The sequence below is a fragment of the Melanaphis sacchari genome, unplaced genomic scaffold, assembly GCF_002803265.2.
Source record: "Melanaphis sacchari strain LSU unplaced genomic scaffold, SCAv2.0 Contig74_pilon_pilon, whole genome shotgun sequence".
NCBI lineage: Eukaryota > Metazoa > Arthropoda > Insecta > Hemiptera > Aphididae > Melanaphis > Melanaphis sacchari.
Genome location: NW_020271531.1, coordinates 758,868 through 779,650, shown reverse-complemented (window position 1 = coordinate 779,650; position 20,783 = coordinate 758,868). Strand labels below are relative to the sequence as shown.

General features: G+C 22.3%; 1 protein-coding gene across 1 annotated transcript in view; it reads right to left on the bottom strand.

Moving 5' to 3' along the window:
* LOC112601084 (prolactin-releasing peptide receptor) overlaps nucleotides 1-20,783 on the bottom strand; it is a 97,814-nt gene that overhangs the window by 17,748 nt on the left and 59,283 nt on the right. The window contains exon 5 of the mRNA XM_025348511.1: nucleotides 16,441-16,551. Within this exon, the coding sequence (XP_025204296.1) occupies nucleotides 16,441-16,551 (111 nt within the window). The remainder of the gene's footprint in view (nucleotides 1-16,440; nucleotides 16,552-20,783) is intronic.

Below are 20,783 nucleotides of genomic sequence, written 5' to 3'. Positions count from 1 at the left end.
CTAATTTGGACAAATTTACTTATTTAAGCAAGTAACGACATGTTAATTATTTTGTTATAACTTTTAACTTAAAAATATTATTTATGGAAACTTAAACTTTTATGTATTTTATATTATTATGAACACATCTATTATAGTGACTCACTTGACGCTTAATGTAAAGCACAGCGATACCCACTTATCTACCTTTTCTTATTGTTGTAATTTTAAGGCGATCTTATGATCATATTTAAAATATCTATAATGATATATTAATAAGTTTATTATGATTTATCTTTGTAAATAAAATAATATTATAAAACTTAATATTCATTTTTAAATGTTAATATTATATTTTTTAAGTCAATTAAAATCAATATCTAAATAATTAATATATTTTTACTTTCTAGCTCTTTTTACCTAGTTCTGAAATCAGCATTATTATTTTCTTTTTAATTATTCTTAAATCTTTATTGGAATATTTGTGAATGTTTGTTATAAATTAAAATTAATTAGTTAGTAAATTTGACAAAAAAGTTTTATTTTGATAAGTGTAATATTAAAATCGCTTTTTTCTAATAAACACTTTAAAAATGTTTAAATTATATGTTTATGCAAACGATTATACTTTATCTTAAAATTAATTAACTTAATGGATTGTTATCATTATGACTTAAGTAAATCCAAATTTAAGCGTATACCATTTATGACCTTATTATCCTTTCAAGAAACGGGGAATCCTGTGTGATTCTGTATCTATCATAATATTGCGAAGTATTACACTATCTTATTTTTTCAGTATGAAACTATCTAAATAAAAATAAAATATAATAATTTATACAATTTTTAAATTTTTGTCTTTATGAGTGGTCATGATAAGGGTTTATACGCGTGGTTATGCTATTCGTCTTTCTTGTATTTTTCGTTGTGCAAGAGAAGTTATGTAATATTTCTGAGAGTTTATAAAGATGCGATTTGACATTTTTATATTGTTGTCGACATATGCTATGCCTATTACTGTATAACTTTTATAAGTTGATCATCACCCAAATGTTGTTTGCTTTAAACTATAATTGGATTTTTAATACAATTTAAGTACCTTTGTAAGTAAAAGTTATAAGCCCGTAGGTACACTGTTATGATTGAAAAAATTGTCTACGATTTATTAAAACTTAAAGCTAAATATGTATTTTTATTTAATAATATATCTCTCTTAAATGAGCATATTCTTATTAAAATACTTATTATAAGTTTTTATAAAATATAAAATACAATTTTTTATGGCGGGTGAGGGGAAATGTAAAGAAATATATATAACATAATGAAGAATAGAGTAGATTTTAGTATCATTCGTATGTTATAATAATAATAATAAATTGTAAATTTAATAATAATCAATAGTGAATTCTGTTTTCAACAAATGATTGGTCTAAGAGGTGAAATATAAATTTCAGTTTAAGTTCTACCTTCATACCTCAATTTCAAATGTAAATAAATAATGTATATGTCAAATACATTGAAAATCTTTTTTTCTAAATAGTAAATAAAATCTTAAGACCATTTTCTAAGATGTGCTTATTCCTAACCACTTTTCTAGTTATTGAGATTGCTCAGTATTCATTTGACCGTACTCAAGAAAAACACCACTTATCAACATCAACAGGAATTGTCAAAAATCCCCACTTATAAAACTTCAATACCTAATACAAACACAAACAATCATCAACTCTCGTGCGCCAAAACCATTCAAAAGTTGAAACAAACATCAGCAACATAAAAATAACTTAAAACACAATCCCAACGTTACAGACCTAACCACTCAGCTTACACTCATTAAATTACCTCTTACTTTTCACAAATTTTATTGATAAATTAATAACACATAATAAAAAAAATCTATAATTCTCAATATTTTCACTATCAAAAACATCTCCAGTAATCCAAATAAGAAGATCAAAAACACTGGACTATAGATTTGTAGAAATCGCCTATAAAATCAAAACTGACATTAATGAGTTTCCTTACTAAACAAGATGTAAATATTTATGCAATGTAACAAAAACTATATTTTTTCTTTTTTTGAATTGTATACATATTGTAAGACTATACAAATAAAAAAAAATGTATTTATATATATTTTTAATTTATTATTATTTTTTAGTTATTTGTTTTTATATTAAATATATTTTGATTTGAAACTGTTTTTATAATGTTCAAAGTTATTACTATTTATTAATTATATACAGTAAACAATAAACTATGTAATATTCACTGACTTTTGGGCATTGAAGTTACAGTTATAAAATAATATTATTTAATTTTTAACTTTTATTCAATGTTAAAACAATATTTAACAATACGGTAATAACCAATAATTAGTATATTTTAATTAATAATAATATTATATATTATTTAGTTTACTACAGTGCATTTATAAATTATTAAAGTTATAGTTTACCGATTTCCTATATTTTGTTATAAATAATTGGAGCACAGAATAATTTACAAACAAATTATACATCTGATGAGATGGCAGGAGAAAAAACATAATTAAAAATAATTTTAAAAATCCCAATTTATAATGAATAAATAAAACCAAATAAAATAATAATTAGTATAAGTTACAAAGGAAATTTAAGAAAATAAAGTAATAACAAGAATTAAATATATCAGGTATTTACTTCTCAGTGTGTCAATTCTCATTAAAATAAGTAATTAATATTTTCAAGAAATATATTCCAAGACAGAAAATTTTCCTTGGATATGAAGCCAATAAGTTATTTAATATTATTCGTTCGTTGTTGTTATGTGTTAGCAAATAGTTTTTTTACAAATTTTGTATAGCAAACGGCAAACGGTTAACAATAATAATTGAATATTTATTATTATAACTTAAAACTTGTAAATTTCGTCGTCATTAATAAATAATTATTATGACTAATAAGTTATAATAATAAAATAATATTATGTTAAACAAATGAACAAGTTATGATCGACGTAAGACTTGTTCTTACTAATCGATTTCAGAACTCATAAAATTTTTATGCGATATCATGTCGATGGTTTTATACAATAAATTGATATTTGATAACAATTTAAAAATTAAACGCATTCTGCAGAGTACAGTAAATTAGCATTCAAGTGTCTTCTTGTTTAATACTAACAAACTGAAATTACAAGAAATGAAAACCATATATCTCAAGTTCAATCTATAATTAGAACAGGATCGAAGAAAGATCGTTTCACCGATAAACAATAAACAAGTCCTGTAAATTATAAATAAATTATAAAATAAAAAATAATATTTAGATCATTTATCATAATATCATATCTATAAGTTATAACCAACATCATTATTATTACTTTATTTTAGATTCTGATCTGAGTGACAAATGTATTGATTTTACAATGACGTGAGATTTTCTTACTTTATTATTAAGTTTCAAGGGTGGTATCTGGTAGTACATTTAATCTATTTGGAACTTTAGGGATCAAACAAATTCACAGTACTTTTAAAAATAATCGTTAAAAAAAATATTTAATTTAGCATTTTTATGAGAAAAAATGTTCGTATGTTAAGCTATATTTCTATAAAATCAAAATTGCTTATTACTTGTAGGTAATTGAAAAATAATTAACTTTAAGTTCAAATTTTGTCAAAATTTCATATTAATTTTTTATTGAATATAATTTAATTTACAGTCTATACAAGAACTTAAATAATTAAAATATGATTCAACTATTTATAGAAATACAGGTAGCTTGACAATCGTACTAAGTTTTCGTCATTAATTGTTTTCGGTAATAACGATAATCCTGCTGAATTTAGGAGCTTATAAAACGATATGGGCAAGACGACCGCAGTGCAGATGTAATCGAAAATGTTGTTTATATCTTAATTATTATTAAGGATTTCCTTATTAAATTATTATACGGTGTTTAAGTGTTTTTATTTGTATTTTCATCAGTGAAACTAATGAGTTTTGTTTATCTTGCGTTTGGCTCTGTTCATAGGGAAGCAATGACTTTCTATTTATATTTTATTATAAATATCGATGGTTGTGTTTATGAATATAATTTACATTAATTAAAAATATTTGTTTTCGGAGAGTAGCTGAAGAAAATTTGTCCTTAGGGCAATCATATTCGTAACAACATGTTAAGTCTAGATTCCTAAATAGAAGAATTACTTAAAAAAATTATTAGTTTTAAATTAACTTTTGTTTATAAATTAGTTAGAAAGTTAAAAAATCACGTATTGACCGTTTAGCAATATAATCCTAACTGAATTGAGTATTTCAATGAAAAACAACGATTTCATTGTTGTAAATCTCAAATATTTTTAGTTGGAAATATCTTGTCATTCCACTTATTAATATTCACATAATGAAAACGTTACGTAGCTGATATAGAATAATGAATTAATAAAATCTAGTTATATTTTATTAAGTAATATTATAATAATTACTAATTACAGTATATATATATATATATTATAATGAAAAACTGTTACCGCCTAGAAACATTGTTCTGCGTATGAGTACAATTATTCATCATTTAATTCAGATTTAAAATATCTATACCAATGATTATCACTCAATGATGAGACATAGTATTAGTTGGCACCTACTAAACAACATAGTGAAATTTCCAATTTTTTTTAATTAGAGAAAAGAAAATGTGTTAGTAAATTCTTGTTATATGGGAATCAAATCGATTAATTGTTTTTATTTATTCTAAAGTTGTGTAATTTTGCTCGTGACAGTCGATATTTAGCCTTTAAGCTGTATCATTAGGTAAATTTAATTTCTATGAATATTTTATATTTTATATAATATTTTGTTATATTGGTTGATGTCTTAATTATTATTCATCGGTTATAATTTTCTGTATTATGATTTAGTGTATTAACTAATAATATTTAGATAGTATTTATAATACATGTTATTATTATTGTATAAAATTTACAAACTTGCATATGTTACATTATTACCTACTAAATTATGTAATTCATCGGTCAAAAATTCAAAATATAATAAAGATAAAACAATTTCTGAATTTTTATGAATTGTTACATGTTAATGTGAAAAATGTTTTGTTTATTCATGTGAAATTGTTTATATCCAGTCCACAAATTCAAGTGCAAAAACAATTGTGAATTATACTTGTTTATAGTAGCCGAAATAAAGGATGGTGCTGATTTAATCGAATAAAAGGTTTATTTTTATTAAGTTAATACAAACGGCGAGGTGCGGAAGGTTTAAAGCAAATAAAAAGACAACAGTAATATGTAATGGATCGAATCGAAATTTTATAAATTACGCTCAGGATAACATAAAACTGTAGCATCTTAGTAAATACGTAACTTATCTGAAAACCACATCCTAGAAAATTCGTTTTTATTAGGGTAAGTTATGCATAGTCATACAATAGTGACACTTATGAAGTAAATTTTTGACGATTCTACAGTATACTATAGATAAGTTGGTAGAGGCAATCACAACACATGTTAGAGATATATTTATTTTTTGTCGTTTATAGGAAATTACTGTTGTTGATTTAGACAATTTATAAACATATACAGAAATGTTTGTTTTATTCGATCACAGTTGATAGCTGAAAACACCAAAGATTAATAAAACACTTCATTATTTAAAATAAATACAATACCATCGTGTGTTGAATTTAATTTAGGTAAATAGTTTATATAATATAATTAAATTTATTCGTATTAAAGTACAAACAGCTATTTATTCATATAAAATAATTTATTTTGTATAGAAAACATTTTTTTCTAAATTTGTGCTATTTTTTTTTAATTTTTTTTTTTTTGTATACTTGTTTATTTTTAATTAAAATACAAGTTTAGAAATTCAATCATCTCCATACATAAATGTATCATAAGAATATTTGATTAAAGAATAGACAGTCTTGATTCAAGAAACCACACGTTTCTCATTACTCATTAGTGAAACTTCAATGTTGATTTACAATATTTACACGATTACAAACAATGCTAAATGAGGTCATGACACCGTATTTAATCTATTGTGAAAATTTCTGAAAGGATTATGTTGAAAGATGGGTAAATATTTTATAAGTTACTTGCGGTGGCTGTTAAGCTTAGCATGAAATCTATTATAAATTGTGTTAGCTTTATCGCCAATTGCTTTGATATAGAGAAAAAACTTAAAAATAAAATATGAATTATTAGCATTTTTTATGGATGATATATTTTGAAATGTTAGAATTTTATTAAGATTAGAATTTTTTCCACATCTATTATTATTTTGTATATTGAAAAAATAAGCCGATTATTAATTAAGTCGTTTTAAGATAATGTAACTAAGTGTCCAATAATATTATATCACAACAACTTCTAAATAATTATTTACAGACACAAATAAATTACGAATAAAAAATAAAATAGGAATCAACCTTTAGATATGGCGTGTATACTTTATTTATTAAAATAACAAATTTAGTATATAAGCCGGTAAACATATTTATCATTATAAAAATTAAAAGCATAATATAATATTGTAAAATTAATAACTGCAGTTAAAATGTTGTAGAGATTAATTTTTAATCTTTTTTTTTTTAATAAAAATATTAATTTTAAGTTATGTAATCATATAATAATTTAATGATATGCGAATATACTATATAGCTATACGTTATGTAAGGACAAGACATTCATAGAAACTAGAAAGTATGAAAAAATAATGTTGTCAACGTCAATGTCAACTATAGACAGAGGTTTAACAAACTTTGTTTTGACAACACTGATAATATCCACTGTCATTGTTTTGACAATTATTTAAGTTAACAATTCCGTAATGAACTTTAAAATTATTAAACACTTTAATTTATATTTCAAATGTATATACTTATATATATATACTTGTACTTCTATAAAGATATTCATATGTATAATTCTCTATAAAAATTTAATTAATATTTACTATACTATGCTAATAGTTAAAAGTAGCATAAAAAAATTAGTGATAAAACTATATAATTTTATTATGTTTTTTTTTTTTTTATTGTACGATAACAAAAGTTATATATTTTTTAAACTATTATAAAAAGATATGTTCAAAATAAAATTTCGTTGTGTATCTAAACTTAACTGCAGGTTATGTAGAAAATACGGATTGAACATTTTGCATGGTTATTTACGATGTGAATGCCATAAATAAAATTATTTAAATTTAAACTTTATATTTTTATACGCAGTTCAGATATTACTATTTATTAAGGTTATAATGATGTTTATTATCAAGTTATTTCAAAAACCAAGTTCATAAAATGAACTCTAAGACTCTAAGTAAATGTTTGATTTAAATGATTTTGTTTACAGGGTGAAAATTGTTAAAATTTAAATATAAATAGATACGGCCGTGTAATATTTGCATGCGATACAGGGTATTCAATTTTATAATTAATAGAGTAGTATGGCCATAGTAAATCTTTAATAATTAGTTAATTTATTTTTCAGAGTTTTTAATTTTATTCCAAAACTATTCTTTTAAACATTCAAATGTTTTAAACCATTTATGAAATATCCAGAAATAAAACAAACATATTTTTTTATGCGAAAATGCTTTTTACTTTAAATATTTATAAGCATATAGTTTTAATGATAATATAAATGTATCTAAATCAAAATTTTAAGGAGTAGTTTTTGAGATATAAAACTTTATGTACCTATTAAAGAATCATAGTTCTTAATAAATAATAATGATTGTATACATAAAAAAAAAAAAACTATTCATTCGAGCATAATTATATTATTATAATCATACGATTTTTACAAATTAAAAATATTAATTTAATAATATTAATTAAATATTGACTAAATTAGGTCAACTTAACATGGAACAAGTGTGTGTATAGAACACCGGCTCTTGAAGAAAAGTAATGAAGAAGAAAAGGACACCAGGTCTTAAACCATAATGTTTTGAAAGAATGAAATGTAATGCCATGGTGGTTTTGAAACACCCAGTAATATCATAGCGGTATCTCGAGAGAGTGATATGTATATATGTATATTATTACATGTTTGCATAATAAACGATGACAGCGTCGTGGAAATAATGCAAAAGATGCTCTCCTGCATTTTTGATTCCAAAATAAAATAAATAAATAAAAAATGTATTAAATTTTTCAAATTATCATCAATTGTCATCTTTTTAAACTTAGCTCGTAAATATACAGTAAAAAATAATTCTCATTTGAAAAAAAAAAGGAGTTTGTACCATCACATAAGAGAACCCTCAAATTTGAAATCCTAAAATGATGGGATTATTTTGGCATTGTTCGGTAAAATTAGTGTAAAAAGAAAAATTTGTTATAAAAAGTACTGCATCATATTATATTATTATAGAAAAAAAAATTATTATTACATTTTAAATGATCAATTTGTGTCATATTTTATGTACTTACATTAAAGAGATTCCGAGCATTTGAAAACTATGTATTTATTTTAGATGAAACGTCATCTTAATTGTAGGTATGCATATAACTCTTGCCATTAAAATTCACATCTAATATAACATATTAAAACGTATTATGAATGGCTAATTTAAAATTAGAAAAAATTAACTTTTTATATTGTCTGAGACCTAGAATATTTGATTACGTTACAGAGAGTCATTATATATTCATAATAAATCTTTAAATTAGGTATTTGAGATTATTTTGGATCGCAGGGTCACGTAAAAACGTATGAATAATTTTCAACCAGAAAAATTAATTTTTCTGAAAATTTTGACATGTAAACAAATGATATTTAAACGAGTTAAAATTTTTATTTAAGTATATCAAAATTTAAAAAAAAAATGTTCTGTTAAATAATTTACATTAAAATAAAAGGCTCTTATTTGATCAACAAAAGTTTGTATTACCACAGAACATTCACTAAGAAGTAAAACAATTCTCAAGAATTTATTAAAGAAATAGTCTTTAAATATATCTAAAAATGTCAAAAATGTCAATTTAAATAAATTTATTATTTAAGAATAAATATAATTGACGCTCAGTGAATCAATCTGTATATATTATATATCATAATGTGTACAGTAATTTTAGAAACGTGTAATTATAATGAACTGGTAAGATTAATAATTTGATTAACTCCGATTTTTTGAACATATAAATTATAACTAATTTATAAGTCTGTATACATTTTTATTAAAAACGTATAAAATATATACATCAATAATTATTGCTATATTCTTCCAATATTTTATTGCAATTTAAAATTTAGATTTTTGTTTTAATATTAATTTTTATATGGCACTTATAAGATCATTAAAAATATTTGGTTGTACTGACAATAATGTCACATTTAAATATTTTATATGGCAGATCAATCATAAACGATTAAGATTTAAATATTACAGATATTTTACCACAATAATTCAAGTTATTAAAGATATATAGGTACTTGAGCAATTCCGAGGCGTATTTAGAAATTTTCATCCTATTTCTTTAAGAATACGATGAATAAAACATGTTAGTGATGGTAATTTTGCACATAAAGAATGCCAAAAAGGCATGTGGTAAAACCTAAAAAGGGTCAATGCGGAAAAACTCTGAAGGAATTATAATAATTTACAAGAGCTTTTTTTTTGTTGGCACATAATATACAGAATTAATTCCATTAGGGTGAGAACTTAAGTTATATTATTTTCACAAATCCAACATTATAACTTACCTTTTTTTTCTAGAATTATATGAAAGTATCTAAAGAAATATTCAAATCTATATAATTCATATATTATTTGCACAATATAAACAACGTCGAAAAGTATTACAGTTTTCGTAATCTAGCTTATATGTCGTAAACATTCAAATAGTTTGCAATAAAACCCTCAATAGAAATAAGACATATACTGTGAGAATAAATTACTTTTAAACCCTTTAGTAGAATCCAAATGGTATTATTGGTCCATATTGGCATTAACCAATACATTGAATATGTGTATATATTATGCCATTACGAAAACTTGTGTGTGTGTGTGTGCACTGTGTATCACACAATCAAGACCTACACATTACGTATGATAATCATATTATTATATGGGTGGTTATGATAAGTGGTAAATTAACTATTGATGTTGAATTAATGCTTATATTATTAATAATAAACATAGAAAAAGTTTAGATAACTTTTTGAAAATATCCAAGAAACCAAACATAACTTTCAGAACAAAAAATATTAGATAAGAAATGTAAATATCTTGAATTGTATATAAAGGTATAACTTGAATGTATACCTATAAAGTAAATCTTGATCACGCTATTGTCGATAGCTGATAGCTGTATAATATGTTAATAAGAAATATATATTATATATTATGTAAATTTAATTCAAAAACTGTTTTTTTTTTTATTTTCTATATGGTTGATTTTTAGACACAACCGTTACAGCGATTACAATGGTTCAAAAACTGCTTATCTTAATATATGAGTAAATTCCGTCATTATAATCATTTACTATAATAGCGAATTGGTTGAACAATTAATTGAGAATAAATTATCTTAAGAAACCATTGGCTACATTCTATAAGACAAACATATTATGTTGGGTTATTATAAATAAAAAGGTTATTATAAAAAAAAACACCAAAGGTAATTTTCGAGTTATAATGACGTTAAAAAAAACTTTAAATTTAAATTTCGAAGTTTTTATTTTTGATAACCACTTTCAATTTTGGAGTTATAACAATATGATATTTTATAAAAATTATTTGGTAGGAACTTGAAATTGTATGCGACTTTACTTAGAAGATTATCAATTAATTTTACTTAAAAAAATAGTAAGTAAGTTTTGATATTAATACTAATTAAAAAAGGATTATTAAAAATAATATATACATAAAACTTGTATTATATTTTAATGTTCAAATTTATGTATTTATTATTCTATTAAATTTAACCTTACAATCAATTTTTATTTAAAATAAGCGAAAAAAAAATGTATTTTCTTTTGCATATTAATTTATGATGTAGAAGTACGTATTAGATATCTATAGTCTTTATGTATAAAACTAAATTAAAAATAATGTAATAAGTAACCAAATTTAGTAATAATTCGAAGTCAGTAAATATTAGAAAGCCAATAACAAATTAAGTATATCAGCATAGGAAACTAGGTTAAGCTATGATAATAGGTATATAAGAAAAGGGGTTTTTCACCGATGGCCGTTCTATATGGTCACTGTATAGAATACCGCAATTTAATAAAATGCTTATATTTTAAAAACTGTGTATATTACATTTCTATTCGTGTGCGTTGAAGTAATCAGTATATATAGATAATTGCTGTTATTTTTTACTTTTATAGTAATTTATTATTTTCAGATTTTTAAAATAAATCAATCATTGTAAATATAGTTTATACAATAAATTAAAACTTAAAATAAATAATAGCAATGATTTAAACTCATATTTTAAAAAACAACTTATATTTCTTATAATATATTCTATTTTATACTATGTAAGTTTTTAATGTTTCTATACTATCAAAGAAATTATAATTATTATTTTAATTCGTATTTATTTTGCTTCAAAATGACCTAATCCTAATTACAAGTCAAGAAATAAAATTTATATTATTGTAACTATAATTACATATTTGTTGTTTGTATAATTAGATATTGTAAATACTAATAAAAAAGAAGCTTAATATTATTACGAAAAAAATAACTTATAAAGGAAAATTCACCACTTTACAAGGCATGTTCACCCCACCTAAATTTTTTATAAATTATTTAAATTATAAAAATTTTCAGTTAGATTATATTTTTTAATATATACTTAGATTTGTTACGCTATTCAAAAAATATTCTGTAGTGGTATAAACTGCTTTTTTCAATGAGTACATATTTTTTTAAATAGATTTGTTATTTTTTTGAAAGTGTTGATACATCAAAATCAAAATATTATTAAGGAATTTTTATATTATTGAACTGTATTTACTAAGGTGTAAATTTTACTTCTTTTTGAGATTTTATATTTAGTGTAGTCCACGGCTAAAAGTTTAGTTTTAGGCGGAGCCATGATCGTTTTAAAATTATGAATGATTAATACATTAATATTAATATATTCGCATTTTATTTTTTATTTTTTTAATATGTAAAAACAATAGGTATTACAATAAATATAATATATTTTATATATACATATTTTGTGGAAAACCGTTATTTATCATTGATGTTGAATAACTCTGAAACTACTCGTTCGTACTTTTATTTAGATGCATATCTTAAACATTTTCATTAACATTTTTGCTTATCAATTTTTTCTCAAAAAAGGATGGTTCTCATTGAATAAACTAAGCTTGTAGTACCATAGCCTAAAGGACAATTTTTGAATAACCTAAAAATATCAATTTTAACAAATGCACTATAAAGAAATAAAATCGAGTTAGTTATGTTAATGATAATAACTATAATATAACTTATAAATATAACAAAAGAAACTACTTCTACAATGTAGATACGTCAAAAGTTCAGGCAAAATAACAGAAATATGAAACTCACAAATAGGTACTTAAAACATGACACAAGTTTATATATTTAACTTGACTTCATAAGAAACGATGCACTAGACAGATACACAATGTTAAGATAAACATTTAAGTGGGTTTTAAAATTGCTTTTTATGATTCATACTTTTTAAAATAAAATAAAAGTGATAATAACATATTAATAGAGAAATTAATACTAGGCATAGTCAATGGCGTATTTACGGGGAAGGATCAAGAGAATAAATCTCCCCCCCCCATAGGCTGTATACACACAAATAATAATAGTTATCATATTATTTAAAAAATGATTATTATTTTATTTTTTTTTTTTTTTTTTATCAATAGTTGATTAAATTTGCAAGAATTAAAATATTATAATATATTGTACAATATTCTCATTGGTATCTTCGTTTATAAAATCATATCTCCCTCGCCCAATGACAAAAATTTTAATACGCCACTGGCATAGTTACCAGACAGACATTATTTCACTCTACATATAGTTAAGACCATTGAAAAATTATAATTGCATAAGTTAAAAGAATTCTTTTACAATATTAGTAAAAGGTGTAACTTTTTACCCAAATAGCTCGATAAGGTAGTGAAATTGGAAAAACTCCAAGAGATTTCTTTCATTGAAAAAAACAATTACTATTTCTGTTAAAAATTAATGATTTGCATTTACACTTCAATAGAGTTTTTAATAAATATTCAATAGAAATTATTTAAAAATATTTTTTTATGATATTAAAATATGAATGTAAAATATATAAAATTAATCATATGTTTATCATAAACACGTAAAAATCAATTTTCTAAAATTTATTCTTAACACATTAAATATTCATGAATATATTGGTTTTATGTAGCCATATAAATGTATTATAACTATATTTGGAAAACTAATATTATATATATTATTAACTTAAGTATGAATACTTATTATGTGAACGTGGCCCAATTAGGAAAAACTGTCATTATATTTTAAAATGAGAATAAAAACTAAATTATTTATTTATTGAATTACTCCAATATATACTTACATACTAAAAGAAAAAAAATTAAGATTATTTTAATTTTATAATATTTTAATAGATTCACAAGGTGTGAAAGTAAATACAATTAATTTTAAAAAGACAAATTATTTCCTAAAATCTTGAATATAAAAACAATTATTATTATTATGAACAAACAAATAAAAATATTGCATTGCTTTTTAAAAGTAATAAGCAAATTTAGTCATATAATAAATAGGTAGTTCTTAAAATATGATTTTTTTAGCTATAAAAAACAATAATAATTATATTACTGATATTATTAAAGTTTACATTCAATTATTTATTTGGGATTAATTACTTTTATAAATTTAATTAGTTAGATGTATTAATTATTACTGTCAAATGAAAATTATTTCTAAAATATAGTATTATAGTAAAATCCATTTTAGTATTTAAGTATACAACAAAGAATTTATATAAAAAAGTAAAAATAAATAACATTTTTAAATCCTTACAGTAATTTACTTTAGAAACAAAGAACATGATTTAATGTTTTATATATTTTTTCATGTAAAACAATTTAACGACTATAGTTCTCCTCCATTGATAATTTAATTTAAAGCAAAATATACAAATTTGTAACAAGAATTGTTATTATTATTATTAAAATACGTTTCCTGTAAACACATTTTGTTTTAACAAAAATAGAAATTTCAAAACAGTTTTACAATTTTTCTCTCAAAAGTAACACAGGTATTTTAATCATAAATCCGTTAGAATGTACAATATCGGTATTACTTTTATCAGATATGTAAAAAGACGAATAATTTTTAATTTATTTCTTAGCACGAAATACAATTTTTTTCGCGATGTTAACATTTAAATCTTATCATCGTGAATATTGCTTATGGGTTTAGTAGATTAAATCATATATTTATATGTTAATATAATTTAGTTATCGCACTGCAAAGAAACAACTATTATTGTTTTATTGTTCAGTGGTATTTTTTGAGTGAAATACTTTTTTTCTTTAATCACATTTAAAATGTTTATTATTTGTTTCCCTGTGGACAATTAACACGCTAATCATTGTTAAAGTAAATAATACTTCGCTTTAACATTTTTAACATAACTTGACGATCAATTAATTTTTACCATAATGGTTTTTATATGATACCATTAATGTGAAGAATTCAGCGTTATGCATGATAAAGCTGTACACTTAATAATATTATGATTAATAAAAAAAAAAAAAAAAAAAAAACGTACATTTTACCAATGTTTTTTTTTACTAAACAAATATTTTTACTGTTATTAAAATTGAGTTCATATTTTGAATGATTTTAATTTAACAATCATAATAACTATTATTTCGATAATCTTTATGGCACTATTCCATTTATACCTACTTATAGGTTATTCTTTATTTAGTTTGTTTATACATTTTAAAAAGGTGAACATGATTGATTAATATTTTTGTTTCTTAGATATTTCTATGATTTGAATTTGAAAAATATTCTTAAATTCTTAATACATGTATACACTTATATCACATTTAATACATTTATATTTAATAATATATTTTTTTGTTTTGTTATTATAAATAATTAATAATTAAAAATTATTAATAATAAAATGAAAACATAGTTTGATATTGAGTTTATGATTTTTATACAAATTGTATTGTTTATTTTTTGAATTTATTTTCTGAATGAAATAAGTAGTTTATTATTTATGAATGAATAATGAAAAGTTTCTTTTATTATGATATATTTTAGAAGTATGTTAGGTAGGTTGGAAAAAATGGAAAAAATATATTTATAATATTATTTATACGTATATACATTTAATAAAAATGTTGGGAAAATAATAAATTGAATACGTCTTAGTATATATTATTGAATATTAAAAAATATTATAGCTATTTAAAATAAAACTAATAAAATATTTATCAACATTAAAAAAATATATTAGCCTGTAAATAGCAAGAAGAAAATAACTCTGTATATGCATAGTGTCATAAAATATCAGGCAATATACATTAATGAGGACAATACATTGTCCGTTAAAGATGTCAATGCTAAAAGAGTAGATGTAAAGATTAGAAAATACAAGCATTTAAAAGTCTGAAAAAAAGATAATCTATCAAGAAGTTTGTTAAGTTACTTGGCCACATTATTTTACTGAAAGTGTTTTAGGGAGGCAAACGAATCAGAAATACAGTGTATTCATGAACTAAAAATAAAAAAAATAAGAGAGAACCCAATTTTATCACCAAGATAAACAGGAACCATATAAAAGATCAAAGAACAGCAATAAGTCGACCAATTAACAAAATTTATTGCAATAAGGTAGGACTCATAGAGCAGTAATGGGAAATTCAGAGAAATATAAACGAAGTTAAACATGAACTTTTACTCATTATTATAAAAGAAATAATGATACTTATGAAGTTAATTTAATATTTAGTAAATTCATTGTCATTTTACATTTTTACGTAATATTTAGTCAACCAAAGAAAAAAATGTGTTATAATAAATATTTATCATCTAACATATACACACACCACATATTATGCTTTATTTGTATTATTTTGATAATTTGATCATTGATATTTCAAATAATTTAATAAATAATATGTGCAATTTATTAATAATTGGGTATATATCAGTTATGTATTATGTAATACATAAACTGACAAACATTATTTTTTTACTGAACCCAAGGCTAATACTTAAATTATAAGAATTATTTATAATTTTTAATAATGTTAAAAAATAAATTTAATTTTTCATTTATTATTAACATTGACCATATAAACCAAAACATTGAAATAATATTCAATGATGTATATATCAAATACATGTATATAGACTATTACTATGATAATAGTTAATCATTATATAATATATTAACATTACTAACCTCGGTGTTATGTCTTGAGAGTAAAACACGGCGGGAACATTCATCAAGTCACGCAAAATTTCTGACATTTTTGAATATAGGTAACCCATAGAAACTAACGGAATCAAGTATCTGAAAAAAAATATTAAAAATAAATAAATAAACAATACTACATTGTGAAATAATGAAATATGTTTTGTAAACAATATAATATCTTCAAGTAGGTACATTTATTTGATATATGAAAATAATATAGATATGGTTGTGCTAGTTCTATATTGAAAAAGACAATAACACAGTTGTGATTACTTTTACTTAACCAGGATTAAAGATAATGCATACATTTAATTTAGGATTGAAAAAGATTGTTTATTTTATTTTTCATTTAGCGTATAAATACAGTTTTAATAAAACATTTTGTTAAATATGAGTTGTAGTTGTGTGGCTTTTAATCCTTAAAGTTATATTTCTAAAATACAGTTAGTTACTTTATTTTTAATAAAACTTTTCTTTGATAATTTATAAGCTTTTTAACAATTTTGACTCAAACCACATATACATTTTGTATTTATTTATGTACATTTATCTTGATTTTGATTTAATATAAATGGACACTTTAATTACTTCAAACAGAGATAATTTCAAATTTCACGAGTATAGGCAATTAAAAAAAAAAAATTTTCATTTTCATTGTAGTAATAATTTTTTTAATTTATTAACTAGTCTAATAATTTAGAACACGACTATTTCTGATGTTCTGATCAGATTGTAAAAATGGAAGTCATAAAAAGCTTATTCAATGAAAGATAGAAAATAATTTTCAAAGTGCTCGTAATATTACAAAAGTTAAAAATTAATTAAATCTACCAATATGATACGATATTATGATTAGATAAAATGCCCTGAGCTTTATTAAGGGTGAATAGAAATATTGTATGAATATAATAAATTTGATTATCAGTAATCACTAATTCGAAAATTTAGAACTTTGCTAGTTGAATTACATTCTAAATGTGGTTCAATTTCTTTGAAAAAAACTTTTCATTTTTCATGAACTGTGCGCAAATGAGTTTTAGCCAAAACTTTTTGTAAGTATAATTTTGGTAAATATTTAATAAATAATTATTTTAATTTAATATTACTTTATTAAATTAATTTATGTGTTAGGTATAGAATAGTTACGTAATATTATATTATACTCCATTACCGTGTACCCAAATTAAATGTGTTTACGACTATTTTATTCCACTTCATATTTTTTTGTAATTTGATTATGTACATATATAAAACTAATAGGTACTATCCATTTCAGTTACTAACTTGTTTTTGAGATATTCAATACAGCAGACTTATGATAAAAATTTAAACTTCTTATTGCAATAGCATAAATACATTTTTTTTTTAATAAATTATCATATTATGTATAAATTAACGATACAATAGAGTTTTTTTTAATTTTTTGTAAGTCCGAGTTCAAATCATTGTTACAAACATTATATCAATCAATTCTTGAAGTTGCAAGTGAATTAGCACTAATGTGTGTGTTTGAATAAAAAAAAGAACATTGCGTATATAATTCAATTTATCTACAACAGTAGGTACTTGATATTAACCACTGATTGGTTTGATGTTTGTTGTGACACACTAAACAACAATTATTTATTAATTTACAAGTTGCGGGTTAAGTTGCCCTCATCAATATAATATTATTACAGCATAGTTAGTCAACCGTGCATGAGATATCTGTAAAATCCAGTATACGCGTTTACGACGGTAAACTATCATTCTAGAAAATGATTAATGCATTGTATGTATTTCGAATTTTAGGACGAACTCTGTTTTCGACACCTATTAAATTATCCCGAATTCGTACATACACGAATACATTATTTATTAATATTTAGTATAAAATAGATATTTTCATCTAATAATTGATACATGTGAATAAATATATACACTATACCAGCGTTTCTCAACCCCTTTACTGTGATGACCCCCTTTTTGAATTTCGATTTTTAGCGACTACTTACATTTATTTTTTTTATATACTCGCATAGATTATTATTAATTACTATAATAGTACTATACATAATACAGTGTTTTGTATTTATTAATTTTTTTTTTCATTACTTTATTTTATTATTTGAACTTTTAAATTTTTGAATTTTTGTATTTGAATTTTAAATCTTAGGTTAACGACTCTAATTAATAAATTGGTGACCCCCAGGTTGAGAAACTCTGCACTATACAACAATAAAGTAACAATATTTCGTAAAATACTTAAACGTAAATTCGTAATTAATATTATAATGTTTAATTGCCAAGTTTCGTCACCAAGAAGCATATTATTCGCTATGTGAATTTAAAACAGATTGAATTGACAAGACTAACTAATTTGAAATTTTAATTTAAAATTATGCAAACAAATATTTCCACGAATGATAAATCATTTTGAAAATTTGAGTTCATTAGTGGTACTTTTGTATTTTATTAGAAATAAATATCCTACAATTGCACAGAATTAGAACTGCTGAACGCAAATCGATTATGACAGAGACAACATATACGGAAGCGGCATCCTATTAATGTCTACATAGTCACATAGATTAGTAAGTTTTGTTATTTATTAAACCTACTTTAAATTAACATTTGTACAATTGTGTAAAAACATATTCAATGTTAAATTTTAACTGTAATGCTAATAAAAAAGCTTACATTTATTTTATTATGATCCCATGAAAATAAAACGTCGTTAGTTAATTTTAGAACCTTAAGATGTATTGAAATAAATTAAATAGTTTTTGCTGTATAAATTAGTTATTTTATTTAGATTAAAATAATAATATTTAAAAATGTGTTGTTTATTTTTTAGCTTTATTTATAATGGATATTTTAATCACTTTAACTTATTGATACATTTTCTACTCTTATTTTAATTTTATAAATTACTAAATTTAATTTTGGGTGTAAATTAAACATAATATATATAAATACTCATTATACACTACAAGTTAGTGACTTGTAATATAGTATAGTAACATAAAACAACAAAAGTTTTCATGTTATACCTTAAGAGTAAAATCTATATGCCAATTAATTGTTTCTTTTTCAGTGAACAGATACACTTTGTTTAACTATAATAATTTTAGCATTTGAGTTTTTTAAAAAGCAAAACGGCAAGTATTACATTTAAAATTATTAATTTAGAAATGTATTAAATTAAGCTCTAATTGTATTCAAAGTAATACTTAGACTTAAGAACACGTCAAAAATAAAATATATAAGCTTGTAACAACGAAGACTGAATTGCATCATGTTAGTTAAACATGATTTAAAAAACAAAACAAAATTAATTAAAAATAAGTAAAATTAACTGTGATCTGTATAACTCACTTAAAAAGTTTAAATTTAATGTCAAAATAATGTAAATTATAATTTCTGCAATACAATTATTTTTGTGTAGATTAATAATAACATTTTCTTGCAAAAAAACAAAATCTTTAAAATAAATTAAGCCACACGTGATTTCTCGTGAAATTACATATGCGTAATAAGTGATAATCTTTAAAAATCTACCGTGAAAAACATTTTTACCTGGTATTGCAATAAATTATGCTACATATAGATGATGAATGTGTTTGCATATTGAATATAGCCATCAATGAGTACTCTGTGAGTCATGCGATATAAGTGACGTATAAGTCCTAAGAAAATATACTTTGATAAACTTTATAAAAAATGTTTACAAAAAGACAATTAATTATAGGCACATTTAATAATATATAAAAGAACACATTAAACTATAACGTAAATTTAAATATAAAAATTCTAAACGTTATGATTCATTTAAACAACACTTTTAAAATTAATTTGTTATTTTGGCGTGTAAATTGTTGTCAACACTCTACGAATAAAAGTATTATAATCAATTTTGTTTTAAAATTGCGTTCCTAACACACTCAAAATGCTACGGCACACACTCGAAAAGTGTATTCTGTTCTACCTCATTTTTTATGTTTAGATAATTTAAAATAGAATTATATGCGTCGCATAAGGTTTATTTATTTTATTTTTATAGTTTTTAGGTTTTATGTATTTTGTGTACAATAGTGGAAACGCATGCACGCAATTTGATTACAAATTAAATTAAATTTATTTCAGAACTTAAACATCAATCACATAAACGACGAAAAAAAAAAAACATTTTAGGTACTTTAAAGACTTTGTAGACTTTTTATTATGTAAATCATAATATAGCATTCTAGTTTTTGAGTAAGTTTTATAAAATAAATGTTATTTATTTCAAAAAATCAATAACTTTACACTATAATCTTTTTTGTGACATTTTACTTAATACACTCAAT